General features: G+C 39.0%; 1 protein-coding gene across 8 annotated transcripts in view; it reads left to right on the top strand.

Annotated features, from left to right (window-relative positions):
• COBL (cordon-bleu WH2 repeat protein) overlaps positions 1-22,637 on the top strand; it is a 157,423-nt gene that overhangs the window by 119,423 nt on the left and 15,363 nt on the right. For all 8 annotated transcript variants that reach the window (XM_039714767.1, XM_039714765.1, XM_039714766.1 and 5 more), the window contains one exon: positions 11,712-12,024. In XM_039714767.1, coding sequence (XP_039570701.1) covers positions 11,712-12,024 — 313 coding nt within the window. The remainder of the gene's footprint in view (positions 1-11,711; positions 12,025-22,637) is intronic.

Here is a 22,637-nt window from a genome sequence, read left to right as displayed (position 1 = left end):
AATACATGCCACTGTTCATAATACAAGGCTTTGGCAAAGTATTGATTGCTTTCTTTTGCACAAAAAATCCTTGCACAGGGAAACTCCTTGTGGTTTTTTCCACAGACTTAAATTAGTGCCTGTGAGAAAATTTGCAGGCTGATAGTAATTGAGACAAAAGTCTTTAAATTTTCATGCTGTAATGAGAAGAGTAATAACAAACCACCAGCTTGATTCTGTGCTGGTTTGATAGGGGCTGCTGCAAGGTGAGTGGAAAGTTTCATAATACCATGCTGAAATTATGACCAACCAGGAGAATTTAGGTAATGTCGGAGCATTACTGTACAAACTGTACTGTACAAAGTGCAACAGTGGCCAGTCACACCTGCTAAAATTTTTTTCAAAGACACTTTTTAGATAATGGCTTTAGGGAAAAAAAGTGACCTGGTTCTTTGGGGTTTAAAAGAGAAGGTGTCTTTCTTTTTGTTAATAGTCTTTGATTTTTTAATTAGGGATAAGAACAGGAAAGAGAGAGGATAATAATGAATAAAAAGGGGGAAAATAGATGGATATTAACATCCCAGGACCTTGAGGTTCCTGATTTTCAAAATCAAAAATATTTGAGAATTTCTTCTTTCTTTTTTTCTTCATTGTTTTCTTATTTTCTTCCCCCAGACCACATCAAGTAAGCATTTCTTTTGAACTTCTGTATTAATGACTGAGTTCTCTGATATATAAACCCCATCACACTTGGGGTTGAAGTTTTGCTATTGTTCATGGCATCCTTCTCTCAGTATCCCTGGTAGATAATAGAAAATAAGCTTTTACATGCATATGAAGAAAGTTTCTGTGCGCTGTCCTTCTACCTCTTTTATTAAACTTTTGTAACTGAAGTTCAGGCTCTTATCCTTCCTGATTCATTTAGGAAAAGATGGTAGCCAGTTTAAAAGTTACTGGAGAGTTTCATAGACAAGCTTAAAACACACAATTGGGTGACCTTCTCAGCCTAATTTGAGGAGGAACTGATGCTGAAAAGAAAGAAACTCAAAGCCATTTCCAAATTTCCCCCTTTTATGCTGATCCTATTTAGGCCCATTGACTCAGGTGAGAAATTCCCCAAACTAGCTTGCCTATTTTGAGCATATGATCATCGCAAACCTTCAAATTCCAGAAATGGCCCCACTCCAGCAAAGCACTTAAGCATGCTTAATCAGGTACCCCATTATACAGCATGCACATTATTATTGAATGAACTGTGTAAATGAAAGCCTTAAAATGCTTCACATGAATAAAAATGCAGACAAATTTTCCCTGTGGGGATTCATCCCATGCAGGAGATATCTGCAGCTTTGCATTTTAATCAGTGAATGGTCTGATCCTGCTGCTGTTGAAGTCAGGGGCAGAACCTAACTGCTGCAGTGGAAGTAGGATCTGATACTAACAGCACATAATATGAAAGGGGAAAATTTTTTCCAAGTGGGTGTTCAGATGATGACCCATTTCTTGCATCAGGCTATTGTTCACCAGAGATGGCACTGCCATTAACGTTTTACTATCCACAAATCAGTACAAAGCATAACATCCAGTTACCGCACTTGCATGTTTGCATTTCTTCAAGTTAATAGGGAAAGAGAGCCCCAGGGCAAAGCATGATTGATGAGATAATTGACTTCACACGAGGACTGTGCAGAGCAGGCCAAATTCAGCTCTGACTTAAGTATTTCTATCTCTACTTACGTTTGAAATAATCTGATGTAGTCCATCTGCTGCCAAAGAGGAGTGGTGGCATGACAGCAGTGCTTTTCTATGAGCACTTTATTCTCTACTTGTTCAGTATTCCCCTTCTTACTAGCCTCCCAGGGAGAGCCTCAATGTGCACTGCTGGAAAAGAGAACTTCATGGATAGTGTGTGGATGTCATAGTATCAAAAACCATAAAGTGGTTTGGATTGGAAGGGACCTTAAAGATCATATATAGTCTTAACACCCCTGTATGGACAGGGAGACAGTCCATTAGACCAGGCTGCTCAAAGCCTCATCCAATCTGATGTTGAATGCTTCCAGGGATGGGGCATCCATAACTTCTCTGGACAACCTGTTGCAATGTCAAAAAGAATTTCTTTGCAATGTCTATTCTAAATCCACCCTCTTCCAGTTTAAAGTCATTCCCCCTTGACCTATCACTACATACCCTTGTGAAAAGTCCTCTCCAGCTCTCTTGGAAGGATTCTCTTCAAGGATCTGAAACATGCTATGTGGTGTCCCCAGAGTCTTCTCTGCTCCAGGCTGAACAAACCCAGCTCTGTCAGCCTGTCTCCACTGGAGAGGTGCTCCAGCCCTCTGATCATCTTCATGGCCCTCCTCTGGATTCATGGTACCCTCCCTGCACTTGATTCTTGTATTTTGCTGTGATTGCTTGGCTATGTCTGTGTCACTGAAAAAGAAGTCTGTCTCTTGCTATAATTCCATAGAACCAATTGCCCTGGTGGTCCTCTGCAGCATGTGTGTGCTGTTTGCTGCTAGTTTAGATCCAGGGGTGCCTGGCAGTGTTTTAGGTGGAGAGTGTGATTGGCATGCACTGTCCTGGCCTCACTGCTCTTGGTTTGCCCTCATCCCAGCACAGGAGTCTGGTCTTCAAAGGGCCTGTTGAAAATTGTGCAATGCCCTTGCAGAGGGTATCACACAAGAACATCAGGGAGATACTATGTGTACTCCAACCCTCCGTTTTCTTCCCTGCAAGAATAATTTTTTTTTTACTGGGCAGTTCAAGAGGGCAGACTGTTTTAGTGGCAAGACGTGTTCACGTACTCAAAGTAGTCTCACTAGGTATATGCTTTTACTGACATGATTGGATGTCTTATTGCTCTGAGAAGTATGATAGCAGAGTAATCCAGTGTGTATGTGCAGTAAAATGTGTCATAACTCAGAAAAGAAACATGCTTTTCTGGGTTAAAAGATTTCTGGAAATATAATTGCCGAAGTAAACCACCAGCCCAAGTTTATTGAAAAGCCTCTTGGAGGCAAAAGCACATTTGCCACTTATCAGGAAGTCCAAGAGGAGTCAGTTAATGTACATCAAAGGAGGTCAGAATACAGTTTTGTGACTTTATACTATGGAGGTGTATGAAAATGTTTTTACATCTAAATTTGGAGCTAGCTGTTGAAAATCTGTGTAGGTGTTTACATTGTTGGTGATTTTGCTGAAGTATGTTTTGACCAATTAAATGGAGTCGCTTTATGCCATTTTAATTGTAAGTTAGGTGGTTTGTTCACAAAATTTTCTCAGGGCTCTGTCTGACTTCAGATTATGCTACGGTACTATCCTATAAAAAGAGAAAGAGATGTAAGGGCAAATTATGGATGCACTGATGGGGGAACTGGAGGGTTCTGCAAGAGTGATGAAATCCCATTTTTTTAATCATCACTCTAGCCTGTAGTTCACTATTAGCTTTCAGTATTAAGCAAAACCAGTATATGTTGGCATTACTGCCAATAGGTCTGCGTTGGTAGGAAGATTTTTTCTCAGTTGTGGAGCAGTTCCCAGTAGAAGTGCTTCTGTGCCTAAGACAAATATACTTTGTCCCCAAAATTAGAAGGCAGCTGTTCAAATTTTTTTATTTGTATATGTGTAATACCTAATGGTTTCAGTAATAGATTATTACAGATTGACCTGATTCTCTTTTACCCTTCCTAACTTTTAATCACTTATAATTAGAAATAAATACACAACTGGGAGCAGAGTTCTGGAAAGAGCTCTTAAATCCCACCAGGGAGCCTGTACATATGTGTATGTGTGCTTGGTTTAGGGTTGGGTTTTCTTGTCTCTTCTTTGCTGAGTTTGCTGGCAGCCAGTTGCTGGGGAAGAAAAGGATAATTACAATGCAAAATTGTTTTATGTTTTTCTCCTGTGGATGATGCTATAAATATAAAATTGCAGTAGAGATTTTATGGAATTGTTAACAAACTAAGGAAGATAATCAATTGATGCAGAGTGCACAAAGGGGAAAAGATAGCAGAGTTTAAAAAAAATTTGGGCAAATGGCCTTTTTTCTGTGGTCTTAAAAATCACCTAATAAAATATTGTTTTATTGCACAGGTACACTAATTATTTCTAGTTTTTATCATTACACTGCATATGCTTTTCAAGCAATTTTATAGAGTGTGCTCTCTAAGGTGGCTCATGAAAATCACCTTCACAGTCCATTTATTTAGATGCTGCAGTGTGCTTGAGTGAAAGCTGACCACCTCTGAAAAGGGCATGGATTGCCCAAATATATCACTTAAGACTAATAAAAATTCCCTACAAAGTGGGGAGAGTGGGTTATTTCTTCACCAGGCTCATTATACTGGGCAGTCTTTGGTTTTCAATCTAGATTTTCCTGTCCTGCAAACACCCCCAAAGAGCCCTGTTATTTAACACAGCGTGTCACCAGTGTTACACATGGTGATTTATGAAAGTGCAAGTTCGAAGTTATCTATAACTGCTCTTAAATATATTTCTGTGTTATCTTCCTCCTCTAACCTACATTGTCTGCTTGTTTGTAGTCTTTTTGAACTGCACAAATTAGGCACCCTGGCCCTCTCCTCGCCTGAAGTAAGGGACCATCCAGAGCCCTGAAATCACCTTGTGAATCATTCTAGCTTGCTGTTAACCTCAGAAAGCAAACACCAGGAACTGTTGTGAAACTCTCCCCATCATACTTTATTGTGTATAAAAGGAAATGAACAACTCATGCTACTGGTTCATTTTATAAAATCTGTCCTTCACAAAGCCAAGTGACAATATTCTCTGGTTAATCAAGGGAAGATCTACTTTGACACATGATCCTTTTTCTGTCAAAGAGCATTTTACTCTTTGTGTCGCTTTTATGACATCTGATCCCTTTGAATAAGGAAGGCTAGTTACTGGCTATGATGTAGAGTTGTCAGAGAGTCCAAACAAGGCTTTTATAAAAGCAAGGAGCTAGTGGGTTCAAGAGGGTGCCAAAACAGAGAGGATGAAAAGCAGTTCAGCAATAGCAGCAGCATTCTAGGTCAAATGGGCTTTGCAGGGGTCAGAGAGTCTTTTTCAGTCACTGAAGAAAGGATTGTGGGAAAGAAATAGGAATAATAAAGTCCAATATGTTGATTTTCCCCTGTCTGAAAATCTGTGCTGCATTAGTTCAGAAATTTTTCTTTGCTTGTTTGGCAGGTGGTAAAAATAAGGGACTGAAATGGGAGAGGGTAGCAGACATTTACTTACAGGGGTAACTTCCTCTGAGACTTTCAAGAGCCAGCAGACATTTTAGGTAGTGTTGTTTTGAGAGAGAGGCTTCACAATAACTTTCAGTATATGTTTGAAAGGAAAAGCAAACATTAGTGCACAGATCTTCACAGCTGCTTGTACATGGAAAAAACAATGGAGGGACTGGAACACTCTTCACTTCTCATTCCCTGGCTTGATCCTATCTTGTATTGCCTTTGGTGTAGGAAACTCCACTGCCAAAAAAGCTTTTGTGAAAGTTACAATACTTTTCTATTGTGTTATCAATTGACAACAGACAATTTAACCCCAAGGGAAATGCTTAACTACCTCAAATTCAGAAGGCAGGTTAAATGAGTACACATTGCATTTCTTTTTCAAACATAGGAGAGTAGACCTAGGTAGCTAAGTCAACTGTCATTAGTTTGGAATTGACTGTTGAAATGCTGGACATTCACAGAACTAATGACACTCCATTTGTATCTTTCTGATGACGTCTGGTGAGACATCCTTTGTGAGTCTTTTAATTTTTGTTATTGGCTAGCATGTAAAGGAATGGATTTACTTTTGTTTGCAGGGTTTGCAGTGAGAATGACTTCAATTAAATAGCCTATTGGAAAACATGAGGATGGAGCATAAGACTAGGAAGGAGACTGAAAATATCTCATTATGTGAGACTGGGAGTCGCATGCAGGGCTGTGTGAGTCAGCAACGTGCCCTTGCAGTGATGAAGCACTAACCACAGGCTGGGTTGCACTAGCAAGAGCACAGCCAGCAGATAACAGGAAATTATTAGTCCCTTTTACTTGGCTACCATGCCAAGTAGCCACATGTGAGTCCATTGTCCAAAAGTGAGTCCAGTTTTGAGTTCTGTGTAACAAGATATTGACACACCAGAGCAGAGGCAACAGATTCTGGCACAAAGCATCAAGGATGTACATTAAGGTGCTGAGGCAACAGGGCATATTCAGCTCTCCCCTGCAGAAGGGAAGGGTAAGGAGAGTTTGAATGCTGTCTTGCATCTAAAGGAAGAAGAAAGACTGAGACAGACTCTTCTCTGAGATTTGCTGCAAAAAGATAAGACTGCAACAGTGACAAGTTGCAGCTAGAATTTTTTTAGGCTGACATTAAAATAATGTTCTTAAGTGGGAGAAGCATTAGATGCTGCCCAGGGAATGATTAATTATTTTTTCCAGAAAGGCTGTTGGGTCTTCATGCTTGGAGATTTTCAAAGCTAAGCTGTTCAAGGCCCTGAGCTACTTTGTCAAAGCTAGAAGATAGCTTTGCTTTGAGGAGGACATTGAACTAGGTGACCTCCAGAGGTTCTTTCCAAATGAAACTGTTCTCTGATTCTGTGACCTAAATAAACAAAGCCAACATTAAGCTGCTCTACATCCTCATTTTGGAGGAGGGCTGGAACTGCAGAGCATGGTACCTTAGCTCAGTATTTCCTGGCCTCTTTTTGATTTTCTGCAAGGTAGTTCCAGAAGTTGGGAGAGGAGTGCTTTGGAATTGATCCATTCCCCCACTCCCCTAATAATGTTGTTAAAGTGTAACAGTAGTAATTTATTTTCTTTGTTTCTTTGAATTTTTTTTTAATAAGAAAGTATGCATGTAGGCTCAAATATACTAAAATTGAAATTTTAATTACAATAGAGAGAAGACCACCCAGTCTGTGTACTGCTTTATCTGTTCATTGAGTGATCTTTAACACCTATCTCTATATACTGGTTTTTGATCCATGAGAAAAATGAGTAAAATGTAACAAGAACATATTGTACCTGTGTGAAAACCCTTAAGATAATCCTGAGTTCTTCATTTTCCTAATCTCTGTAAATAATTGCCGTAACAAATGTTATATTTTCCTATTTCTTGCATCAGCCTTCTTCCAAGCATATGAAAAAAATACACAGTATTTTAATACTGGTCTTTTGTGACGGTCTCAACTTTTTACTGTCAGGACAAATAATTAGAGCAGTGTTTCTCCTGATAGAAGTTTTAAGTACTGTCAGTGAAAGAATTATGTTATGATTTGGGGATCATTATAAGAATTAATATTCTTTAACATCACGAAGTTTGTGATAATTTTTTACAACTTCATTATAATAGACCACTTGGACCACTACAGCAAAGCAATTTTAGTTCATGAAAAGAAAGTTCTTTGGCAATGAAACAAATGATGAAAGAAATTGTAAAACAATTACCAACATGTTAGCAAGAGTTAGATAAGTTAGAGAAACTCTGCATCTCTAAAATGATTGTGAAGTTCAGGTTACTCATCATGTAAGGGTGGAATCAACTGTTACATCTTATGTCTGTCCTTATTGAATGTAATAACAAAGCATCAGCAGTGCTGTAAAACCAGGTCACAGCACTTCCTGAACAGTTAGGATTTACACTCTGTGCCCATTGGACTCTGAAGGGGTGATGACTTGGGCTTTGGGTACTGATTTTGTATGGGATAAGCATCTTTTGAACACTTACATCCAATTCTAATCTAATTCAATTTTGATAGTGGTTTTTCATAGTAGTAATCAAAGTGAGTATTTTACCCATGGAGGTCTTCACATATTGAATTACATCTAGAATTCTGGAAGAGCTGATTCACATTTAAGCCAGGTGAGGTTTATCTGTCTCCCCATCATTGGCATTCTGGATGAGTAATGTGTACATATATGCAATATCAAACTGTATAAGTGCAGATATGACTCCTCTAAACTCAAAGTTCAGTGTTTTCCTAATTACTTACAGGCTATTGAGATTAAAACAACAAGATCTCTTTTGTGTTAAACAAGAAGCTCACATTCCTTACTCATGAGCTACTCTCCTCTTTCCCACTTGGTGATCATGGGCAACATTTTTGCAAACAGACGTCCCAGTCCGTCCCCCTCTGCAAGAAAGCCTTTGTAACTTGTGGCTGACCTAATTGTGCAGTGACAGTCCTAGCCCTGCTGCTGCAAATCTGGGGAGATCCCTGGTACAGCACTCATGTGGGCTTATCAGTGTCTGCAGCCTGAAGCAGGATATAGGTGAGCAGCAGCAATGCAAGGCTTTGAAGGACTATCTCCAGTTTGATGTGGGGGTGAGATGTCCCATGGTGATTTTAGAATAGCTTGGAGACCATGGACCAATTTCTACATGCTTTTCAGTACCACACCCCACCTGATGCCAGTGAATAGGGTTATGTTACTGAAAATTGTTATATATTTGAAAACTCAGCCTTCTGTAGAGAAATCTTTCAATACTATGTTATCTGTGGCAGTTGTAATTTGTGCTTTCAATTCTGAAGTACTTACTGAATACTCTTTCTTAACCTGGGGATATGTCTGCATGAGGTCCTGGAGATCAGAGCCTGAATTTTTCTTAGTGTTATGACGGAGGAAAAAGAAGAAAATTATATGATTTTTTTTCTGTATTTGACCAACCAAAAACCTCAGTAGTGCCATCATTATGGTCACACTGTGTTAGTGTGGCGTGGAGGAAAAAAATGCAAAAATTGCAAGGCGGAATCACATCTACTACTAAATGTTATGCTGTTCTCCTTGTAGAATTAGAAAGCTTTAAAAAGTATTTTAGGTCTCCTGGAGACAAGACCACTCAGTAATGTTGAGGTAGGCTTTCTTCGTGTCATGTGTCATTACCCAGTAATGCCCATCCCATCTTCAGTTTGCACCAGTGAAGACTTAATCAAGCATGTAGGAGGAAGAATAGTTCTTACTTAATCCATCCAAGAATGGCTCAGATTTGAAAGAGGGTTGTTTTAATGCTGCTCTTAGCTGAAACAAGGTTGTTAACATGACACAGAACCATCACCGTTGTGTTTTATATGTGTGCTTTCATGTTCAGACAAGTAGTAGTGGCAATCAAAATGGTTTGGTTCAGCCAATAACTCTGTTCAGTGCCATGTGTTAACTCTGTTAAAAATTTATTAATCTTCTTGGTGAAGATAAAAAATAGGGAAGCACTTTGTCAAACTGATATGTTTGAAGAAAGGGGAACATTTTAGTTTTGCTTGAGCTTTGGGAATTTAATCATAGGGTAGAAAGATGCCTATTTGTGTTTCCATGCTTCAGGATAAAACTGCTGTTGAATGAGGAGGCTCTTATTCTGGCCTGGGTGATTCAGCTGCCAAGATCCAGAGGTAACAGGGATCAATTCACCCGTGAACTCTGATAACACGAGATTGGTTTTCCTTCTGTTTGTCAACATGTGAGGACAGTGGGCTGGAGTTTGGGATCCTGCAGCAGAGCAGGGGGAGACTTGAGTGCTGGTATTACTGCAGTAGGCAAGTAGGGCTCTGTGACCAAAAGGATCTAAATCCTTGAGCAGAAAGATGCAGGAAATAGTTGCAAGCAGACAAGAGGATGAGGAAATGCAAGAGACAGCGAGTGAGGAAAAGACTGTCCCCCTCATGTCAGGATCTGGGAGTAGGTGCTTGGCTATAAATTGCTATGCCAGCTATAGGGTGGAGGTCATTTATGGCATCCATGTGATAATAGATTTGTCATGTACTACAGAGAGGTCTCTTTGCATTAAGGCATATATACTGCATTGTGCATTACTTCAAAATCTTCCTGTATACTTTCACTCTTCAATTTCCACTCTATAAATTGATTTCTTTGTTATCCTAATTTGTCCTGGTTTTAACATATTGTAACTTTTACTGATGTTTGTTACTGGGTGGTTTTTTTTTCATTTGTCTAAAAGCCAAGAAGCCATATAGCCATACCTGTTTGTTCACAGTGAGTTTTTGTGGGGTTTTATTATTTGATGTTCAATGTCAAACTATTCATATTTATCCTTCATGTTGGTGTTTTGCTAACTGTAGTTCTATGGCTAGCATACTCAAATCCATTCAGTGACACGTACTTTGTTCCTGTAATTACCATTTTAAAATGGAATAATCTCTGAGACTGTATCCAGAATCTAGAACTAATGTTACAGAAAATAAGGTCAAAGAAATCAAATAACATTGCTTCCAAAATTACAACAGACTCTTTGGATCATCTTCCATCATTAATATCAATGCTTGACAGCACTTAAAAGTTTAATCATGATTTGTAACCCTCCAAATTTTATTGCTTCTACTGTCAGAAATCAATTTCAGTACTTAATGGCATCTTGTAACCTCAGTCAAGGAGAATGTTGGCTTGATTTTATTCTGGTTTTACTCAAAGCTTCACTGCTAAGCTATACGCTGACAAAATTATTTCTGTGACATTCTTTAACAAAGTTGTTTTCAGTTCTCTGACTTGAACAAAATACTTTTGTGTATACAACAGAATTCAGAAGTATTTCTCTCTGTTGATCATTTTTATTGAGCTATAGCTTCATATATTCTCCAAATAGTTGTTAATTCCCAGCCTAAAATACAGTGAAGTGTATGTTTAATCTTAGTTACACTTGCAGACCTGGGACTTCTCATGTAATTAACATCCACCACAAATGTCTGGAAGATCAGACCATAAACTGTTGTTTAATCTTCCTGTTGCTTACTGAGGTTCAAGAAGAGAATGGAGCACACTTATAATTCCAAATTAAACATTTAGATTAGTCTTTATTGATTCCTTTTGATCAGGAGAAGTCTGTTTGGGCTTGATTCTCTTTCGTCACTCAGTAATTTCAGTCATTGAAATTATTGACCTTGTTTGGAGCTCTCCTTTAGTGGCACGATTGCAGGATGAAATTGAGTACATTTCTTAAGAGAAATTAGAATTATGGTTTTTTACCAAAAAACACAAAAAGGGGTAGCTCACAGCAACCAAACTGAAACAGGGTACAAGAAATTACACTGTGTCAAATCTCCTCTCAAAATGTCCAGCTTTTAAGAGAATCAAACATGCAAAGGGCATATCCCTTGATTTCCTTTATAAATAATTAAACATTGGAAAAGTTTCTATTTTAAATATGATGCTGTCTACTTTTCTGTACACTTATTAGGAGATTTTTTATCCTTTGAAAAAGAGAACAGTTGAAGGGTGATAAAATCAGTGACACCCATGGGGCCAGCAGTAGATCCAGTTTACCAATTAAGTGTCCTGACTGGGAAATGCTGCCCATTTTTACCTGTACACAGACTTCTTATTGGAAATGTTATCTGTTTGACGTAGAATAGAAGAGAAATAATGAGCTTATGTTGCCATAAGGAGTAATAGGAGTGATTTCTTGAACCATGACATTTAAACTTCAATCTAATTCCTCAAGAAACTGTCCCTAGAAAATTGTTTCTTCAGAGAATTAAGGAAACTTATTTGCTTTGGCAGTTATAAGTCCCAAACCCCAGAGGACCAGCATAGCAAACCACATCTCTGAAAGCAAAGGACATAATTTTTATCACTTTTCAAATCTTCTTTATCTTATATACAAATACTGAGCACCCTTCCTCACATTTCTAATGAATTTCATGTGGGTTTTTCCAATTACAAAGGGACAGCTCTCTGATTTATGTACTGATGACTTCCAGCTAACTTTCCTTGCTGTATTTCATTTAGAGAGCCTGCTGTCTACACATGATAATGTTTATGTAGTGGATGACACGGTTCTGGAGCTATCGGAGGTGGAAGAGACGGCGTCAGAAAGCAGCTGCTTTGCATCAGAGGACACCACGGAGGACTCGGGCGTTGTGAGCTCCCCGTCTGACATTGTGTCTCTGGATTCACAAAATGACAGTATGAAGCTGAGGGAGATCAAGCTGGTCAATGGCTACACAGACCCAGCTGAGGCAGATGCAGCGTGTGGCACAGAGACGAGCCCCGTGCAGAACGCTTCCTGCGACAGCGTGGGACCTGACAGTGCTCCACTGAGGTAAACATTTACTTGCCACCAGCACTTGTCCTCCTGGTAGGGACTCATTTAAGAAAACCAACTTCTACTTTCTTCTGCTCTTTCATAAACCAGTACCAATGCCAAGTGACTCCTCCCAGTGAAAAGCTCACTGCCAAATCCCCTCGAGCAACATACTTGTAGCAACAGGCAAAGGTCACTTTTTTGTTTGAACTTGCAGTTACATTTCTTGCAAAAGACCGCTGCCCTCCAGAGTTGATTTCTTCATGGAACATGAAATAATTCTGTTGCAGTTTGGTTTATTTTGTACTTCTGATAGCACCTGAAGTTTTTAAAAAATGTTACCATATATTGATCCAGGAAAATGACATGCAGGTCATATAATGGAAAATTCAAGCCACTGAAAGCCAGGTGGAAAAGGACTGTATGCAGTGAACTTTGGAGATTGGTTTGAAAATGTTTGCATACATATATATATATATATATGTATATATAGACACACACACACACACATATTTTTTTATATATACACATATATATTTTTATGTGTATGTGTACATATATATATATATTCACCTAATGCTAACCTCTACTGGTGTTATACTTTAGGGTGGGGGTCTTTTCAGCATATTTCCTTTTCTTTTCCTTTTTTTTTACCATAAACAAACATTTTTCTGCAGTTTTTTCAAGAAAATACGAGAACCTGGAGTTTAACTAGAAACTGCCTTCAAGCACAAATGACTCTGACACTGTTTGTTTGCCAAAACTCACAAAGTTGGTGGCAGAGCTGCAAAAGGAACCCAAAATTTATAGGACTTTGCAAATACAAGCTAGCCAAATAGGAAGCTGTGTCTGCAGCAAGGAGGGTGGCCTGGTAATACTGACAGGGATCCGCTCTGTGTGATGCTGCAGAGTCATGGGACAGGGGCCAGAAATTCCTCTGAATTCTCAGTTGACACAAAGTCTGTGCTTTCTGGTCTCTCTCCATTCAGCTGTTAATCTGTACCCTCTTCATAAAAGCATGTATCATGACCTAGTTATTTCCATCCACACATTTCTGAGTGAGAACTTCATCTTGGATCATGCAGTAGGTGATAACTTAGGGATAAATTAGATGAAAGTCAGTATTTAACCTACTGGAATAGGATCCTACTGGATCTTGGGGTTTTTCTTTATCCATCAGAATCAATGGGGACAAGGTTAAGCCTCACATACTTGCTCCAGAATTCATTATCCTTGTGAGGATCTTGGGGTTTTTCTTTATCCATCAGAATCAATGGGGACAAGGTCAAGCCTCACTTACATACTTGCTCCAGAATTCATTTTCCTTTTTTCCTTTTGCAGTGTCTTAGGTTCTGATGCAGTTTCTATTGGAAGGATTAGATAGGCTGGTATAGTAACTGCAATTAACATTCCAGACCTGATCCAGAAAAGCAACCCATTAATTTTAGTAGGCTTAGATTGGTCCTTTTGAGGTAAATAGGCTAACCCAACTTTTCTTTAAAATGCAGGATTTGAAGTGGTTTGAAAAACACACATGCATGTTCAGTGCAGGAGGAGGAAGTTAGCATTTTGTTGACCAAAGACATCAAAGCAAAGCCCTCTAATAACAATACTAATCAGCTACAATTTGGGGAGAACTTTTCCTGGCTTTTTAATCAAATGAAGGATTAACCATAGGTCATTGTGACACACTCTTTCTTGAAAGTCAGTATTCCCTCCATCTCTCACCTCAGCCAAAGATACATATTGTGTCCATGACATTTAGATTTGCCCTTGCCCCACAAGCCCACATAATTGTTACTATTTGGAAAGAGTGCACAACGAAGCTTTCCATCAGGACTTAGGTCCAGGGGTCTTGCTGAGCCAAAGGAGTGGAAGCTGGAAGTACAGTGTGATGCACTTTCCATTGCAGTCAGGAAGGTGCTGAGAGTGCTGCAGTGTTCTGTCTTGGGCTCCCAGTTCAAGAGAGAGACTGGAAAACTGGAGAGGGTCCAGTGGAGAGCCACTGAGGGGGCTGGGGCACTGGAGCACAGGGGTGTGAGGGGAATGATTGCTCACAGCAGTGGGAAGGTGATGTTGGTAAGGAGGGACCTGGTTGCAGTCTTTCTCTAACAAAAGGAGGAGTATCAGTGTTCTCAGGCATGCAGTGTGAAAGGACAAGAAGCAACTGTCACCAGCTTCTCTAAAGGAAATAAAAATTAAATATGAGGGAATTCCTCAAAATGGGAATGGGCAAGCAGTGGAAAAGGTTCCCCAGAGAAGTTGAGGAATCTCCATGTCTGGAGATTCTCAGAAGTCAGCCACGTGAAGCCTTGGGCAGCCTGTTCTGTCTTTGAGGCTAGCTCTGCTTGGAGCAGGAGATTGGGCTAGGATTCTAACTTTCTTTTTTTTTTTTTTCTTTGATTTTATAACGCTTAATACTCTGTATTTATCTAATATATCTGTAATTTAAAAACAGAGGCTTGGGACTGAAATAGGTTGTTGTTGTTTGGGGCATGCAGTTATTTTTCATAATTGCTATTTATTTTTTGGTTCTGAGACAGCAAAATTGCTCCAGATCAGCTTAGTGATATAGCAAAAACTTAACATTTGTGATGTGTTTTAATCTTATGTCAGCAACCACTTAGACTGACACAACAGTGATGCTGAGATTAATATCCTTTTAAATATTATGCTTGGAATGTGGCAGTAATATTTGAAGGTAAATCCAATTCCACTCATAACCTATCTTTGTAAACAAAGCAGCTTTGAAAATTGTGCTCCTCTAAATCCTTTTGAGGTCAAGCTGCTAAGTTTTTAAAAGCCACTTCCTAAATGTAGAGGAAAGGGAAGGGAAAAAGGTAATTTTTTTAAACTATTTGCATGAAATTCTTGTTTTAATCAGATATAAATCTATTCTTAGTACAGTTTTGAGTACAGACAAATTTGGAGAACATCAATTTCCATTTTCACTGTCAGAACAACTGCCACCCCACTGGTAAAATGTGTTGGAAACTCAGAAATTCTACATAGCTCTTTGATGAATGGGCTACTTTAAGGACCAAACCAGTCTCATGAATCCCCAGTCAAGTCAAAATGTACTTTGTGTGAACAACCAAACTATAAAGAGTTTTAAGGACATTTCATAAGCTACAAAATGTAAAGGAAAATTTTACACAGAGTTTACTCATTCCTTTCTTTCTTCTACTTTGTACACTGGTGATCTAAACTCAATTCTCAAAGGCAGATAAGAACAAAAAAACTGGAGCAATGTGTTGCTACTGTAATGTAGTAGGGGTTAGCAGCAGTGAGACTGAGTTATCCTTGAATCTGAGCTCTACTGAAGCCAGAAATTTTATTTAGTGACTAATTTGGCCAAGGCTTGGGGAAAAAAAAAGGTTAATAATGATAATGGAAACATTTAGTTGCCATTTTAAATTGTAAAGCTGACTAAAAATTGGGCTTTTCAGCCAGTGAAATAAATTCCTAAGAATTAATAGTGCTATGTGCTAAAATAGTTTTGTACTCGGTAGATTGTGAAAAGTACTCTTAAAGTGAAAGCAAATTATATTTGAAGTGTGAAGGGCTGTTAAAAAGTCCAGGTAGTATTTTGCCCATCCATTGTGAAGAACTGCAATGAAAAGCCAGAATCAAGTCCACAGTTCTCATATAGGTTTGCTCCAAAGATTTAGCCTGTGCTCCAGATCAAGAATATTTGGCCATGTAGCTTCCTCAAATTATTTGTATGTTTTGCTTTAAATTAATTTTTCTTAGGGTTTCTGGAGAGGTTAACTGGGTGTTCTAGGTGGTCTCTGTGTGGCTGTAATGTCTGATAGCTTTAGAATATCACAGCAGGGTTTTCATCTGCTGCTGAAGTTGAGGAAACTTGTGAGCATTTAAGGGTACAGTCTCTGACATGGGATATGTTTGTCTGCACATAGCAGGGTAAGGTTGTGGCCAGGTCAGAAATTACACCAACCACAGGCTTTGCACAAACAAATATAACAGCACAGCAGAGCTCTAATCTACTTCAGTTCGCAGAGCACAGAAACAGAAATTTCTAAAAGAAGGTACATGTATTCCAGGGTTTCCAAGCTGGGGTCTTTCCTCTACAGTTTTAATTTTCTGTTCATGGCAGCAACTTGAGAGTACACTCCTTTTTGTTTGGTTTGGTTTGGGGATTCTTGTTCAAGTAATCGTAATCCAAGTACACGTACTAATTAGCAATTAGAATATCAAAAAAAAAGTCAAAACTCTAGTTCTACTCTTAGCTCTGCCTCTAACCTGTTAAACCATCTTGGTCTCTCTGCCTGTGAGATCCCCTTCTGACACTGACTGTTTTTTTACAGCAAAAACCATAACACAGCTATCATATCTCACGATACATTTGTACAGTGCCTGGTGGAGCAGAATCCAGACCTCAGCTGGAGGTGCCAAGGGCTAAACCCATATAAATAATTGACTACATGCAACGTTTGCCTGTGAATGTTTTAATATTAACTGCTGAGTCTGAACATTGTACTACATAGTTCTCTTTATTCATATCCTTTCTTATGGTTGATGTCTTTGTGTTATGTATCTGTTCACCAAATTTTAATATATAGTGTTAAATGAGTAACAAGAAAACCACAGAGAAGCTGAAATGTTGCTTATGTAGCAGTAACTACATCTCATGATCTCACAGTGTTGCAACCCTGTCCTCCCATACCCCCTCTTTTCCCATCCCATGTGTGGTGTCATCACGCAAGCTCCTAGGGGCAGGGATCAGACAATTTTACACGCCTATAAAGCATCATACACACCTACTGTCTGGAGCTTTATAAATAATTACACATTAAAAATTATGTTAAAATAATATTGTTAGGAATGCTAGGTCATGTGCTCAATGTTAGGTAACTTCAATATTAAGGCTCTGTGTGTAATCTTAGATTCTCCCCTTTTAACGCCAATTCCCCCCCTTGTGTACAGCATGATAATGTCTCTGGGTACAGGGATGGGACTCAATTTTATTTTCTTGTGAAGTTTCAGTACTCAATTAAAAAAACAGATGTACCACTGTTCACTCTGTTCAAATTCTCTTCTGGAATTAATTAATTACTGCTTAATTTCCTTTGGCTCTCTTTATGTTACTCATTGCACTGGTATTCACATGCTATGCAGACTTGAATTCATTTCTCTGCACATGAGCATTTCTCAGTGCTCATGTGATATGAAGAAGTGGCATTTTCCTGTTTTAGGGAAGGAGAGCTGATGGGCAGAGAGTCAAGGCAGAGTAGTGAAGATAGACCATGCCAGGACCACTGTTTTTTCAGAGGGTTGAGTATTAAATAGAATTTCATGTATCAGAATGCAGCTCTCCTTTTCCTCCAAACTTTGTTCTTGGAAGACATTTAAACATTTTGGTAGAAATAAGATAATAGTGTGATTATGGGCATGATATAAATTCTCATGTGGACTGTCACCTCACAGAGATATGTAGTTTCTCAACTTTAAAAGCAACTGAAATCAGTTTTAAAGGGGGTCACTCCTAAGAGGGGTTCTGCTGTCCTGTCTCAGAGAAGGAAAAACACTTTAAAACAAGAGACTTTTTTTTATTATTCTGAAAATATTTTTAAGGTATTGAAATGTTTAAGAAATAATAGTATTTTAAAAGGTGAAGAGAATTTTGTCATTATAAAGATATAAAAAAATACAGGCTTGTGTGTGTCAAAAAAACGAAATACCTTCTAAAAGTCTGAAAGGGATTTTCCCCTCCCTTGAGTGTCTGCTTCAGTAGCCATGAGAGAGGAATATTTTTTCACGTACAGCTAGTAGAGGACATAGGGTGGGGGTGGGGAAACCCTCCAGAGATCAGTTCGTGCTGTGGGTCTGGACAGAGATAATCCCATTTCCTCCCTTTCTCTTGGAAGAATTTGTTACCTTTGGCTCTGGTCAGGGTAGCTGAAGCTGCTGGGAAGACAGTCCTCTTAGTTACCAACCTGAGAAGTACTTGCTGTTTGCTACTAAACTGTTTGGATTTTGATGAGTTAGTTTAAAACAAAAACTTGAAACGATAGGGGTGGGTGAACCTGTTCTGCTTAATTTTCAGTCCATTCACATTCAAATGTTGCAGGGTTTTGTGTTCCACTTGGGAAGGACAGGACAGAAGGAGAAGTCAGTAGCTGGAGAGAATTCAGCGTGGAAGCTGGTCAGAAGAAATAAAAATAGTGAGTGGCAGAAGGCAGGAAGGGAAGAGAAAAACTGTAGTGAAAAATAGCAGTGTATGTATGTATTATATATACCTCTGTGCGCAAACACATTCTGTGTAATTACTTGTAACTCTCTCTGAGAAAGAGGAGTTTGGTTCTGTTATTTCTCTCTAGGATAGGTTTTATTTTAACTGGGTTAGACCTGTTTTACTTTTTGAAAATAGTTTCAATAGGTAGGAAAGTAGAGAAAGGGTTAAAGTGACAGGGAGAACCTCAGGGAAGAAAAATTATTTCATTAAGACCCAGATGTCTGACAGATTTGCAAGCCTCTGCTTCTTACATAGTTTTCCTTCCTTATCTCTGGCTTTCCCTTTCCCCTTGTTCCAGAAAACTCTTCAAATTTGGAAACTTCTGTGCACTTTTTGCTGGCAGATCTTCGTGGAGGAGAGATATGATGGATATTATGGTTAAGTAATAGATACTCACAGTCATTCTAGGGCAAGAATACCGATTAGCCTTTCTGTTAAACTCGTCCACTGGAAAGATACTGTATGCTTTGGAGCTGTAGAATATTTTAAATATTAGAGAGCAGCTTTGGTTGCTAAAGGCCTGGTGTTGGCTTACAGGAGACGAAGGCTATGGTCCTTTTTTTCTGTGTAAATCAAGATAAGTTATTTTTCTGTACCATCTTTTAACTTGAAATGTTACATTACACAGGTGATGTGACTGTATTAAGATCTAAATCATGCTAGTCCCCTTTCCTGGCTATTTCTGGCAATTCTGTCTGCCTACGGGCTTTCCTGTGGAGAAGCTGTTGCCAGAGGAGGGGGAGTGGGGGTGCATCCGCATTACAGCAACTACAAGCTGCTGCTTTTGCAGCAGGACCATGGAACTGACATGTGTCGGGTACTCTGGAAGCTTAAATCACCCTGGTATGTACCAAGCTTAGAGATTGCTAGCGTGAGGACACAAAATGATACTATCAAAAGCATATTCATTTGCTTTCTGTTTAGATTCTTGACCAGTAACAGTGGAGGAAAATTGTAAAAAGACCATAAACCCGGCTGCCTTTGAAAAATTGCTTCATTTTCGTCCTTGCCTCTATTTTCAAGTTCTTATTGTTAATTGGGTGGCAGCATATCTGAAGACATCACTGGACCTGTGTATTACACAGGATTGAAATATAGTTAAATTCAATCTTTGATGACTTTTATTCAGCACATTCATAAATGCAGTGTAAAGACCTTTGTTTGATGTAGTCCCACAGAACTAGAAACAGAACACAAACTAAAAATGGAAAGGAAGTGATACCTGTACCTTGCTCTCAAAAATATGTGCAGCTTTTTTTTTTATTTTATTATTAGCTTTTTTTTTTTATTACCTATCTAAGAATATTAAAAAGAAGGTTGTCTAGTATTCAACAGAATATGACCATGTGCTTTTTTCCTTTCCTAGTTGCCTGCCAATTTCAGAAATCTTTCATCAAACACAAGTGATGACTTTGCTATGTAACCAGTCCTGAATTTTTCAGTCTACAGCTTGTGAATTTTAACAGGCTTTGGTTGAAAATTCGTTCTCAAGTTCACAGGAGGCAGTAGAAATGGACAATATCACTGGTCAGGTCATGGCTTAGGTGACTAGAAAGTCCAGCAATTATTCTAGCTGCTCTCCTGCTGCAGTTACATTACTTCCTTGAATAGAAATGAAAAAAAGTTACCTAGCCTAAGAAATGCAAAGAGTGGAAAAATGGTGGAAGATTGTGGAAACTATTGGTTTATCCATAAAACAGTTACCTCCACTTTTGAAGAGTACTTTGCCACATCACTCACAAAAATGAATATATAAAAACCCTGACTTTACTTAATGCCATCTTTCTGGCCTGATTAAATAGCAAGATGTTTTAAAAAAGCTTCAACCAGACTTCCTATGACCTGAAATCCTTCAGCATCAGTCTCTTCTCAAACACCCACCTTGATATATATACAATTATATATCATTCTCTTTGCAGCATTTTTGTAAAAGGTGAATATCATGGATTCATTTTAAAGAGGACAAATTTGGATACATAAAGATGGGTTAATATAATTTCCCAGTACCAGACTGGGACAGCTGTCTGAGCTAGGAGGGGAGCCTGAAAGTTCCAAAGCCCAGTCTTTGGAACTGGAGCAACCATGTCAGTTTTCCATGTAGGTCAGTCCCTCTTAGCTGCCCAAGGCTCAAGTGAGAAGCTGAATGCTCTCAATGTACCCCACAGCTGCCACTACATCCCTGCATGTCCTACTGCACAGTGTGCCTGTGTGGATTTGACTTACTTGCAATGGCTCTGTCCTCCCACCCCACCTAGTAACAGGTCCATGGGAGCCATGTTCTCAAGTCTTACGGTATAGCAAATACTGTGCAAAACGAGTGAGTTAACCTGAGATATGTCTGCTACTAGGCTTCTTCTGGCCTGCTGCCATTCAGGTAGGACACAAGTTTCCCTGTCTTCCACATTAAGTCTAAGAGCCCTGGAGAGATGTCTTGAATATCCTACAGCATTTAAAATGGCACCCAACTATCTGCATTTGGATAATTGAATGTCTTCCTCCCTCCCTTCTCTCCAGTTTACATAGGTCTGTGTTGCCTTTAAGCAGTTACAGTGGGAGGTGTGGTCTCTACCTCTGGTGCCATACATGAGGCTCACCAGACCTCCCAAAAAGTGCTCAGAGAAACTTGGGTCAGATTTATCATTTACAGACCCACAGGTAAACCTGCTTTGACTATAACAAAATGGCAGCTTTTCTCATTGAAAATCCCTTGTCCTACCACAAGTCTGGATTTACTTTTATGCAGCATTTCCAGCTAGTTTTATCAGAGAAATGTCTCTCTTTCTTAGAATGTTAACCTTCTTGTAAATGTATGTTTCTCATGGCACTAATTTGGTAAAATGCTGCTGTAAGTTTCATTTTGTCTCCAACTGCGCAAATGACTGCCAAGGAGTAATTAGGCGTTGTAGCCTGAGCTCAGTGGAACATTAAATGCTGTAGTTTAGTAGTCACTTTGCTTCGTTCTGTGCTCTTGCACAAATCTCTGCTAATCTGCATAAGTAATATGTGCGCAGGCTTCCAGGAACCGTGCACATTTGCCATTTCGAGCTTGGGCTAAATGCTCACCAGTGCTGTATTTTTAGCACCTCATATTTTAACCAGGAAGGCAGCATAAAGGTTATCAAGTTCTTCCCTAAGTCAAAGGAAAAAAAAAAAAAGCGTGTATGAGAAAATACCACTGGTAATGTTTATCCAGAATGTAAAACATGGTATCGAAATAAGTCATATTTTTCTTGGCTTCTGGCCAGAGCAGCTGTCAACAAAAGAAAAGTGTAGAAGGGAAGAAGGCTATGGAAAAAAAATAAAATTTAGGCCCTTTTGTTTTCCTTTTCCTGTGAGAAAGAGTCTTCTTAGGCATATTTGTAAGTCATGTGAACTACTGGAAACTACAAGACCTTCATCTCACAAAACACATAGCCCATTCTAAATTCCCAGTGGTAAGAATTTTAAGAAAAGACCTTGTGATTAATCTGTACCTTCTGGCTTACTTTGTAGGTGAGTTTGGAGATGCATCAAACAGTAGCTCTTCTAGAGATTTAGAAATGCAAAAGAAAAAATCTGTTTTTCTGTAGCAGCAAATAAGAATCCTTTCATTTTCAATGCATTGTTGTCTTTCCTTCAGAAAAATGCTGTGGATTGGATAATATTCTCCCAGTTGTCTAAGTAAAGAGATTGAAGCAGGTATTGAGAGGCAAATTATGTATGGTCACTGCATAAGTGCTCAGAGGATAATGAAGGAGACCACTGCTGGCTGTTGTGCCCAGCAAGGAGAGGATCATTGTGCTATGAGAAATTAAAGATTCCCACTGATAGACATGAGAAAAGAACTGGTCAGTGCAGTGCAATGGACCTATGCTCTATGTTTGAAGCCCAGGAATGCTTGTTCCCATCCCAAATATGTTTTTCTAGACAAATTTCCCGTAAAATTCTCAAGCCTGTTTTTTCCTGTAGAAATTTCAGCATAGACAGCTTTAGTAATACAGATTTTGGCTGCATTGTAGAAGAGTCAGGCAATAGAGAGAAATATAAAATCAGGTACCAAAAGGGTGGTGAGCTGGCATAGCCTTCATGAAATTAGGTCTCATGAGTTTACAGATTTTTCTTCCAAGACCTTGGAAACAATTTCTCCACAGCAGGTCAGAGAATGAGTCTCAGTGTGTGTCACTTACTTGCTTCCAGCTGTGTGCAACTATTCTGCAAGACCAGCTTTGTAAAGAAGGAAGTGGTATTTGCTTTCCATGATGGATAGACTTGTTGCTTAGCTGGTGCACAGTTTGAATGGTTCTCCCATTGTAAATGCTCTCTCTGAGTTTGCAAATAAATTGTTTTAAAATGTACTCAGAGTAGAGTATTTTTTATTAATTTTATGAAACTTTCC

Source organism: Passer montanus, unplaced genomic scaffold (assembly GCF_014805655.1).
Source record: "Passer montanus isolate IOZ18808 unplaced genomic scaffold, ASM1480565v1 scaffold31, whole genome shotgun sequence".
NCBI classification, from domain to species: domain Eukaryota; kingdom Metazoa; phylum Chordata; class Aves; order Passeriformes; family Passeridae; genus Passer; species Passer montanus.
Note: the sequence above shows the minus strand (reverse complement) of the source record. Positions and strands in the feature narration are given on the sequence as shown.